The 11,179-nt window shown below is 38.7% G+C and overlaps 1 protein-coding gene across 1 annotated transcript in view; it reads left to right on the top strand.

Annotated features, from left to right (window-relative positions):
- Positions 1–10,555, top strand: part of LOC103605610 (S-adenosylmethionine mitochondrial carrier protein-like) — a gene marked incomplete at its 3' end in the record, with an annotated part of 108,356 nt that extends 97,801 nt beyond the window's left edge. Inside the window, exons 5-7 of the mRNA XM_008590233.1 lie at positions 3,104–3,173; positions 9,465–9,529; positions 10,482–10,555. Of these exons, the coding sequence (XP_008588455.1) occupies positions 3,104–3,173; positions 9,465–9,529; positions 10,482–10,555 (209 nt within the window). The remainder of the gene's footprint in view (positions 1–3,103; positions 3,174–9,464; positions 9,530–10,481) is intronic.
- Between the last annotated feature and the right edge of the window lie 624 nt (positions 10,556–11,179).

Genomic DNA, 11,179 nt, shown 5'->3' with positions numbered 1-11,179 from the left:
AGCAAGGTTGTAGAATACAGGATCAGTATGCAAAAATCAATTGTTGACGATCAGTTTCTACGTACTAGCAGTGAACAACCAGAAATTGAAATTTAAAAGACAGATAATAACCACTCACAATAGCAATAGCACCAAAACATATGAAATAGGGATAAATCTGACAGAACCAATGTAAGACCTGTATACTGAAAACTACAAAACGGTGCTGAGAAAAATGAAAGGAGGCCTAAGTAAGTGGAGAGGTATGCCGTGCTTATGAGTAAAAAAACCCCAATATTATCAATACTTTCATTCTCTCCAAACTGATCCATAGATTCCGTGCAGTCCCAATCAAAATCCCATCAGACTATTTTGTGGAAGTTGATAATATGATTCCAAAATTTATATGGAAATGCAAAGAACCTAGAATAGTCAGAACAACTTTGAAAAAGAACAAATTTGGAAAACTAATACTACCTAATTTCAAGATTTATTATAAAGCTACAGAAGTCAAGAAAGTATGGAAATTGCATCAAGATAGACCTGGAGATGAGGACAGAACTAAGGGTACAGAAATAGACCCACATATATGGACAATTGATTTTTCACAAAAGCAATAATTTCCAATTGCCAGAATAATTCAATATCCATATGTAAAAACAAAACAAAAGAACTGCAATCCATGTCTTGTACCATACATAGGATGAGTATCCCTTATGCGAAATGCTTGGGACTAGAAGTGTTTTGGATTTTTGGATTAGGGATACTCCACCTACATAAAAGTGAACTCAAAATGTATAGCTATAAATGATAATATATGATAGATATAAATAAAAACAATAAAGCTTCTAGAAGAAAACACAGGATTGAAAAATTTGTGTGACCTTGGGTTAGGAAAAAATTTCTTAGATATGACACCAAAAGCAAAATCCATAAAAGGATAATTTGGACTTCATGAAAATTGAAAACTCTTCTTTCAAAGACATAGGAGAATGAAAAAATAAGCCACAGACTAGGAGAAAATATTTGCAAATGACTTTGAGGATATATAAAAACTCTCAAAACTCAGTAATTTAGATAACAGACAACCTAATAAAAACATGCAAAACATTTGAATAGATACTTGACTGAAGAAGATATATGGATAGTGCGTAGGTACATTCAAAGAAACTCGTTATTAGTTGTTAGAGAAATACGAATTAAAACCACAATAAAATACTACTGTATACTGTTAGAATGGCTGAAATTAAAAAATGCTGGTAATACCGAGTGTTGGAAAGGATGTGGAGAAACTGGAGCTCGTGGGAATGTAAAATGTTGCAATCACTTTGGAAAAGTTTGGCAGTTCTTAAAAAGCTAAACATATACCAGTCATGTTTTTTTTAGGTATTTTATTCCTAGGTATTTCCCAAAGAGAAATGAAAGCATGTGTCCATATAAAAACGTGTATACAAATGTTCATAGCAGCTTTATTTGCAATAGCTAAAAACGTGAAATATCGCAAATGTCCATCAACAGGTCAATACATAAATTATGATACATCATATAATGGAATATTACTCCTCAATAAAAAAGGAATGGACTATAGTGTGCCGCTTGGGAGCGTGGCGGCGCTCCCACTGAGGGTTCGGATCCCATGTGGAGACCGGTTCCCGCTCACTGGCTGAGTGCGGAGCAGGCGCAACACCGAGGGTTGCGATCCCGTTACCGGTTAGTAAAAAAGACAAAAAGGAAAAAACAAAACAAAACAAAACAAAACAAACAAAAAATCATTTAGGGCCAGCCCGTGGCTCACTCGGGAGAGTGCGGTGCTAATAACACCAAGGCCACGGGTTCGGATCCCATATAGGGATGGCCGGTTTGCTCACTGGGTGAGCGTGGTGCTAACAACACCAAGTCAAGGGTTAAGATCCCCTTACCGGACATCTTTTAAAAAAAAAATGAAAAAAATGAAAAAAAAAAAAGGAATGGACTATCGATATCTGCATGATATAGATGAATGATAAAATAATTCTGAATGAAAGAAGCCAGTTTAAAAAAAATTAATGTATGATTACATTTGTGAAAAATTCTAGAAAAGATAAAACTAGCCTATAATATAGAGACAGAAAGATCAGATTACTTAGGGATAGCAAGGAAGGGCAGGAAAGAAAGGACACAAGAGAACTTTTTTTTACACAGAGACACCTTTTTTGGGTCATGGATGAATTCAGTATCTTAATTGTGGCCATGATTTTGTGTGTGTGTATGTGTGTGTGCTTGTGTGAAAACTTATTAAATTGCATACTCTAAATGTGTGTGGCTTATTGGATGTTAATTATACCTCACTAAAGCTAAGAAAAAAAAATTGTGCAGGCTCTGCTGTTAGAAAGCCTGGTTCAAAGATGGATAATAGGACCCGACTCTTAGGGTGGCGGTTGTGAGAACTGTGGGTTTAAATATATGATCAGAGATAAGACCAGTGCCTTATTCAGCACTGTTCACCATTTCATGTGACTTTATTTCGTCCCCCACTAGATCATAAACTCGTGGTGAGCAAGGCACCATGTCTTTGCCATCATTTTGCTCAGTTTGAAACTTGGTATGGATATTTGGATAATCCTCAATATATTACATGAACAGTACAAAAAATGTTTTGACAAATTTAAAATTAATACTTAGGTAACAGAATTAGCATCCTTCAAACGTGAATATGCATAAGGATTTTAAAAAGAACTGAGGAATTTGGTGTTCTGTATTCTGGACTAATTTGTGAATTATGGTACTTACATATTTAGAATTATAGGGGAAATATTTAAAAATATTTCATCATCTTAAAGATATAGTATCATTATTTTTATCTGTGTATGTATGATACGTGCACACACACACGTATGTGTGTGTGTATCATACTTACTCCCTGAAAATTGTTTCCTTTGAGCACTCTAATGTAGCTATCACCCTTGTTTCTTTGACTTATTTTAGAATGCAGTTAAGTCCTTGGGAAAGTCACTTATGTCATCAGTGAAGAATGCCACCAAAATAGCTTCTCACTTAAGTTCCCATCCCCAGAGTTAACTCACAGGAGGTTCCGATAAATTCAAATATTTAATAACTTGTATTTTTTTTTTCTCCTTAAACACAGGCCCTCTGGTCCTGGCGGCAGGATCATGTGGTGGATTCTTGGCAGTCAGCAGTCTGTGGAGCTTTTGCAGGTGCAAAGGATTATATTATACTGGGAAAGACCAAAGAGGGGGAGAAAAATGTGAAAATATTAGCGATGCAAAAACAACATTCTTTGGAAATTCCGGATTGTTTAGATGAAGAGAGCTCCACTAGTTGTTTGAGAAAAAAAAGTGTCTTAGAAGAAAAACTGCTAAAAAGCTGTCTCCCTGAAAGACAACCAATTTGTTTTGACAAATTTTTTCTTTTTCTTTTTATCTTTATTAAAGACTTCACTCAGGCCCTTGGATTATCTTAAAGATGATTTATAAAGTTCTCTGTGGGAAGAGAGTTGCTGTGGGTGCAGGGCTAACTGTGCAGCTGTCTGCCTTGAGCTGTGCCGGAGGTTTAAGCACTTTCTGCAGAAAGCAGTGATTCACGGTTTGTGTGACATGTTTGACAGCACTGTCGATTAACTAGTGTCAGGAGAGCAGAGGCTACTCCACAACTCACTGAAGGCTAAACCACACTGTGTAGAAAATATGGCCATTTAAACATCTGGGCATTTTCTAGACATTAAAGCAAGAGCAAAGTGACAATATGCAATATTATGTTATCCATCACTGAGTCATATGAATTTTCCAGTGAGCTTTTAATGAGAACTCAGCTGCTTTAACGAATCTATAAGTGATGCATTTTTAAAGCCCATAAGAGAAATATATATATATTTTTTTTGTTACAAAGAAAGGTAAATTAGAATTACAGTTGAAAACAAGTGAAAATTTGTCAGACAATTGTAAACTGTTTAGATGTAAAACCAGTAAACTGAAAGATAGGTAGGTTTAGGGTATCAATTTTATTGGAAAATAGTTCTTTTCGAATTTGTTTAATGGTTGTGGGGTTGGGTTTTTTGTTGTAGTTATTAGGAAAACAAAATATACATTTCGTAGGATTCTTTATTAATAATTAAACCCATTTGGCTTATAGAATTGATCATCAAAAATAAGAATCTTGCCTCTAGACATGAAACTAATCCAGACTGATTATGATGGGTAATTGTTTCCACATGACACATACTCATTAGTTGTGTTAAATAAGTAGGTGGTCCTGATTAGTTTTCCAGAGGTTAGGCGTCTTTATTCTCCAATCCCTAAGAGAAATGTGCAGTTTTGTTGACTCCCTCTTGGATCCTGGGGAGTGAGCATTATGGAAATTTAGTCATCCTGGATAGGGAAGGCTACTTCTTAAAGTTAACAATACTATACACAACTTTCAGTGTTGAAGTAAGAACCTATATCTTCTGATCCCATTCCTTAAATAGCTCAAGCAAAGATTTGCTTGCAGATACATTGTTACTATTAAGGAATTCTGCATTCATTAGTTACTTTTTCTGAATACTACTCTGTAATAGGCCCTAAGCACTAACTTTGCCAGGAGGGACAGAAGGAAACTTTGTCAGGCATCTGCCATATGTGGTGGGAACGTACTGTTCAGGCCCCTTCAGTGAAGGTGGCCCTCCTGAGGAGCAGCATCATAGCCTGAGCTCCACTGACACCAGAAGTGACACTGGGATGCGGAGAGGGGAGTGAGTTGCCCGAAGTCACACGTCTAGCGCAGGCTGAGCTGTATGACTTATAAGGTTGGCAAGTCTCTGGTCTGCTTCCATCTCAGGAGTGAGACCTTGGAGGCTTTCTGAGCGCCAGTTTCCTTACCTGTAACATGGTAGCAACCATTCCTATCTTAAGGGATTAAGTGAGATAATGTATGTGTTAGTACTTTGTAGTCTGTCAAATCAAACAGATGTAAAGAGTTATTACTCTTTCAATAAGAACCACCAGCGCCCAGAAAGTGATAAGCTGTTATCACAATCATTCGTCTTCTCAGTTACACTGAAAGAATACTATCCTATTAATAAAGTTACTATACAGAAAAATCTCCTCTTACAGCTTGTAGCTTTTTAAATTTCTCCAATACAATGATCTTATTTTTTCAGCTGAGGTTCTAATAAGTTCGAGGAGTTTGTCCAAAGCCTTCAAAGAAACCCATTGTCAGTAGATCCATATATATTTTGCAAAAGATAAATACATTTCTTGTTTATATCCTTTTTTGTTTTGAAATTTTATGTGGCACAAATGTTGATCCAGAGGAACAAGGTTCCTATTTTAAAACGTTTCTGAGGGATAAACATCACTTGAAAATATTCCAAATTGTGAAAAAGTGCTATTCTGTAAGGGTTTGTTGCAACACAGCACTACACAGTATGGAGAAATGAATAATGACTTGCCATGTTGGGCAGCCCCTTTAAGGCGCGTACACGCTGCACTTACAGACTCTCTGCCCTTACATGGCCATAAAGGCAGCGATAAAACTTGCCCTAAACTCAGAAATCAGATTTCTCATGCCTGTGTGTGTTTCCAAGTTTAAATTGGCTAAATCATTGCAGATCAACTACTCTCTGTGCCGTTCCTGGCAGTCTTCCTTGCCCATGCTTGTTTTATAAACTACTTGGCACAAATATCCAAAAATGTTTTTTGAGACTGAAGGTGTTGATGGCTTGTCATGCTTAGAAATTCCCTTGGCTTCTGGTCAGGGGTTAAACTAGGGGGGAAGAAAGGACATTGCCAACTTCCTTATTTCAAGTTAACTTCTAAACATAAAAGTATAATGCAGTCTAAGTAAGACATTTGCTACTGTAGTTATCCTCGTACTCTAGTATTTTTTGATCAATTTCTTGTAATAAACACCTGCTTACATTCTCTAAGAGAGGTGAGGTGGGTAGGGAGAGAGAGCTCTCAGTCTCCTCATGGGCTTGAAATTCTAGAATAGGGCGAAGGATTATTTGGGTAACAAATGAGAAGGCCTGACACAAGCGTTTAAAACACAAGCAAAAAGGCATTTGTTGTTGTCGTGGAAGTCTTCCACACCTGGATGCTTGTTGGGAGATCACGCAGAGGAGGGGCGGGCAGGCACTGTTGTTCCTCCCTGACCGTCAGGAGAGCAGGGCCTGGAGAAGCAGCAAGTGGCAGCACGGCCCCCAGGGCTGGGCTGGGGCTTCCCTACTGCTGCCCCACCAGCTGCTCGGCTGCTCCTCAGGCGTGACAGCGCCAGACCTGTTGTAGGAAGGTGGCTGCTTCGCCTGTGAGAGCATAAAGAATCTGCATTTGTTCCCCAAGGAAATGTGAGATGTGGTTTTATAATAAGTCGTTTCCCCTGAAGCTAGTCCTTCAAAGCAGTTAGCCTAACGTTTAGTCAAAACCTAACTCTAGTGAAGACCATAGAAGATGGTTTCACATGTGATTTGAACACTAAAGCAGCCTATAGTTGCTGTAGCAAATAATTATTTTCTGTCTGATATGTTAGCATGTTCCTTGTATTTATTACCAGTAGCTTACAGTTCCCTTAAAACATAGAACATAACTACATTTTAACAGAAATTTCAGGTCCCTACCTCTTCCCCACTCTGGCCAGTTATTCTACTATATTATCTTCACAAGTCCTTCTTGTAGCCTTATAAAAAAAACATTGTGAGATCTGTGAATTAAGGAAATCTTTGCTATTTGAGGACATTCAAATTGGTTTATCAATAACTTACATTAGTACAGTTTCCATCATGGCAGTAAAATTAGGACCTATGTAAGCATATGTGTTTCTGTCTCTCACTTCTGTTCATATTATCTTCACAAAACATAAATCTCTAAGAGAATATTGGCAGACATCCACAGTAAAGGAATGGTTAACTTTTGCTAATGGCTAAAATAAGTTTGATTTGAAGTATTCAAATTTATTATATGTCCCTTGTCAATTTTTAGGTCTTTTTAATTGGTTTAAGATAGCTTGTGAACATTTCCACATAGGAAAATGCATTTTAACAGTCCTGCAAGTTTTAATTTGTCTTATCCTGTATGAAAGCCGTCATGCAGTGGAAAGACTACTACTACTGGAGTCAAGATACACGTGACTTTGAGTGCCAGCTCCATCCTGGGCAAGTCTATTGTAGAATGGGAACAGTAATACCTATGCAAGTGAGAGAAAATAATCAATGAGTGCCTAGTGCATTCCTGGCATGCCAGATATGGAGTGAGTACAGCACAGATATTAGCTTCTACCTTCATCTTCCCTCCCTTTTGGAGGATGAGTTGAAATTTTCAATCTGGAAAAACTATAGACACTTGTCCAAAGCACCCATTAAGCATTTTTGAGTGCCTCCTGTGTGTGCTAGGCAAGATTTATGAAGAAAACCACTCATTGTCTCTGCCCACCCAGGAAAGAGCTAATTACTTTGAGCACTACTGCGAGCCAGGCGCTATTCTAGACACTTTGCGTAGACCCATTTAATCCCTGTGTAGTATCACTATTTGAATTTTATAGATGAAAAACTGAGGCCACTAGAAGACCAGTGGCCAAGAGCTCTGGTTCTGGAGTCAGAATTAAGATCAAGTCTCAACCCTGCACTCACTCTTTCTAGGAGTTATTAGCCTATATAAGCTTCTGTTTTCCCACCTGTAGCGTAGAGTCATAGGACTATCTACCTCATGAGCTACTTTAACTAGAGAATAAATCATTTACCTAAAGCCAGTCAAGTGGTAGAGCAGGGATTTAAGCCTTGGTCTTTCTGACTCCAGGGAAGGGTTCTTTTGGGCTGGCCGGTTGCTCAGTTGGTTAGAGCACGGTATTGATAATGCCAAGGTCCAGGGTTCGATCCCTGTTGCTGGCCAGCCACAAAAACAACAGCAAAAAAGAAGGGTTCTTTCAGGCCAGAACCTGCTAGACCTTGCTGCTGGTGAGGGAAACAAAATCAGATGTAATATTTCAGGGTGGGAAGTTTGAGATAATGTTTGTTGCCTTTCTTTCCTTCTCCCTTTTCCTTTCTGAGGATTTTTTTTTTTTTTTTGATGGATGTATGTGAAGCTTTCCTGGACTGTGTTCTATAATTAAAGTATATTTACTCTTCTAGTGCAGAATATGTGGTTAAGAAAAAATTAAAAGAGGATTTCAGGACTGGGTCCACCAAATTTTTAAATACCCCAAGTTCAGCAAGTCTCTGAATTTCAGGCAACCTTTGAATTTGAAACAAAGCATTTCACATATTTGTAATCCACAGGTGGCGAAAAGGGGATTCTAATATTCATGTTAATTGATGCTCCCTAGCCCTAAGGGGTGTGACATTTATGGGTAACCAAAAATGGAACACAAAAGCATAAATAGGTGTACCTTTTAAAAAGTCAGTGTCATCATAAATGTTACCATATGGCGGAGGTTCCGTGCAATGATCTTATTTCAGCAACATATTTAGAAAGATATTTGGCAGAGATCAAATAGCCTTCTTGTTCACAAGCCACAAAAGTTGGAAAGTTGTGCTATTTTTGGAGCACCCTTCACACACACATGTTGTGTTCAGCCCTTGTAAAACTGCCTCTTTCCCCCTGAGCTCGTGGAAGCTGAGTCTTTTGAAAGACCTTTAGAATTTACTGTTTCTATCTCCTTAGGGCCTCTTGGGGTTTAGAATAGATCTCCGTATCATATTAAGTACAATACTGACACCATAAACTGTCGTTTGCATTAACAAAAACAAAGTTCAATTTCTCTATCCATCGATACAGACCCTTTTAAAATCTGTGGGCAATTTGGCCGTCACGATATTCAGAGAAAGAGAATATGAGAGAAAAGGTAGGAAGGAAGCCATCAGGCAGTATGCCTGTTGAAGCAAGACTGACTCTAAGAAGATGCAGAAGAGAGCTTAGAAATGTAGTGACTCTAACTGGCCTGTTACCTGGAGCCTGTGAAATACAGTAAGCTTTTCTCTTAACTTGAAGAATCCAGCCCTTTACACCAAAAATCCCCAGTGATTCATGTGTTTCTATTTGCCCATTTTTCTATGTGCAGAGCATAAATGATGGAAGCATTTTGGAGTCAGTTTAAAGAACAGTGGTCCAAAGAAAGGCACGGCTGCCCTGAAGCATTAGGAGCAGCGTGTCTCGCATTTTGAGAGTGGGTGTCTAGCCATGTACACATATGTCATGTACGTGTTCAGATCAGTTTATTAGTTTGCTAGTCCTTGAAAGAGCAAGATATATTGCGGTGGTGCCCTCTCCCTTTTTTTTTGCCTGAGTGGTTAAAGCATTATCTTAAACCTTTACGCAATTCTGTATCACTGCAAGAGAAATAAGCATGTAGACAAAGATTTTGCATGTGTGCGTCCTATTCCTGAATCAGTCAAGTGTACATAATGACAAAGAAGTGATTTTGGCAAAGTTATGAGGAATTATAAAATAAAAATTATAAGATTATCATATGGTACAGTACAGAGTATCTCACTTGCATGTTGGATATTCTTATATGCACAGGTGGGTTTGCAGCTGCAGTTACCACACCTCTGGATGTGGCAAAAACAAGAATTATGTTGGCAAAGGTAAGTGGTAAAGAAATGTCACATAGACATAGCAGATGCTTGTATCTTTTAGTGCCAGGACTTATAGGTTTGTAAAGTGAGTAAAGGTGGTCTAGCACTTACCTATAATAGCACCTACACTGCCTGTGGATAAAACCGACATCGATAGAACAATATCCACAGTAATCACTGTGACCAGTGTCTATATAGCATTTGCCATTTCAAAATCACTTTTACCTACGTTATGTAAATAAGTAGGTCCTCTGCCTGGAATAATCTGTATGTTTACTACTGACAAACCTGAGGCCCAGAGGGGTTGGGGCTAGCTTCATGCCATGCAGCAAGTAAGCTGTAGGCTCTGAACTTAGGTCATGCCTGTCCTTAATTGGATGCGTTAGGGCAGTGGTCAGAACTGTTACAAAATTTTGTTTAAAAAAAAAAAAACTAGGGTTCAAAGAATGCCACACATATTACATATCTGGACTAAAACTATTTTTAAAAAGTCCTATCCTTGTGGAAAAGTACAGAATTCTAGTATATAAGTCGGCAGGACAAAACCTAAGAATGTTGATCATGTTTTAAATTGCACATGGTACTCTTCGTTAAATGTGTTTATTAGCTAACTTAGGCAAGTTTCATCAGTACCATTGATACTGATTACTTGCCATGCTTCTCAGATCAAGTCATGTTGCTTTCCGTCTTTTTCCTGCTACACGGTTGTATCTCACTAATCTGGGTGAGCTCTGAAAAGCAGCTTCCCCTGTGGCATAGGCCACATCACTGCTTGCCCACGTGTCTGAATGTGATCACTTCTGGGTGAGCGAGAGCCAGGTTCTGATTGCGAAGGAACTCCCCATTCTGAAACTGTGTCCTAGATAAGGGTGCTAGGAGGTCACACACCTGAGGGGGTCTGAGAGCCGGCTGAAGTTGGGGAGGCTCAGAAGATAATGGGTTTCTCTGTCTTTTCATGCAGGCTGGTTCCAGCACTGCGAGTGGGAACGTGTTCTCTGCCCTGCACGAGGTCTGGCGGTCACAGGGGCTGGCAGGGTAAGGACAGGAGGGGATGCTTAACTGTATTTCCTTCCTCTACCAGCCTCATACTGGATGGTACCTTTCCTTTCTTCTGCTTATTTTCTGGTCAGGGTCTCTTTCTTTATATTGTACAAAATGTTATATTTGATGTTGTATGTGTGAAATAGTACAGTACAATCAAATTGATGCAGTACTGTAGCTGGGTGCTTCTTGGCCATGTCCATCTTGATGTTGGATGACATTCACATGTGTGCCCTCAGCAGGGTCTGGGCTGCAGCACTGATAAAGTAGGCTTCTAGTTACACAGTGCAGAAATGCAAGGGAATGAGGGTAACACTTAGAAGAAAGCATTTGTGGTTTGGGTACTTTTAACTATTATTAGTAACAAAGTACTTTCAACATACAGTGCACACCACCTCCATTGAGAATCAATTGAGAACATTGTCCTGTATTATTTGCCAAGTGCCTCAGACGTCTAGCTTCAAGCCCTAAACTCTCCTCAAGATGTTATTTGAATAGCGCTTTTACAACATAAACTTGCAAAGCTGTCTAAACGTTGGGATCTTACAGATAGGTGAAGTTATGATTTTCTCTTTCGAATCATCTACCAGTGATTTTCCTGGAGAGCAAAGCAGCAAG

The sequence above is a fragment of the Galeopterus variegatus genome, unplaced genomic scaffold (assembly GCF_000696425.1).
Source record: "Galeopterus variegatus unplaced genomic scaffold, G_variegatus-3.0.2 Scaffold5936, whole genome shotgun sequence".
NCBI classification, from domain to species: domain Eukaryota; kingdom Metazoa; phylum Chordata; class Mammalia; order Dermoptera; family Cynocephalidae; genus Galeopterus; species Galeopterus variegatus.
Note: the sequence above shows the minus strand (reverse complement) of the source record. Positions and strands in the feature narration are given on the sequence as shown.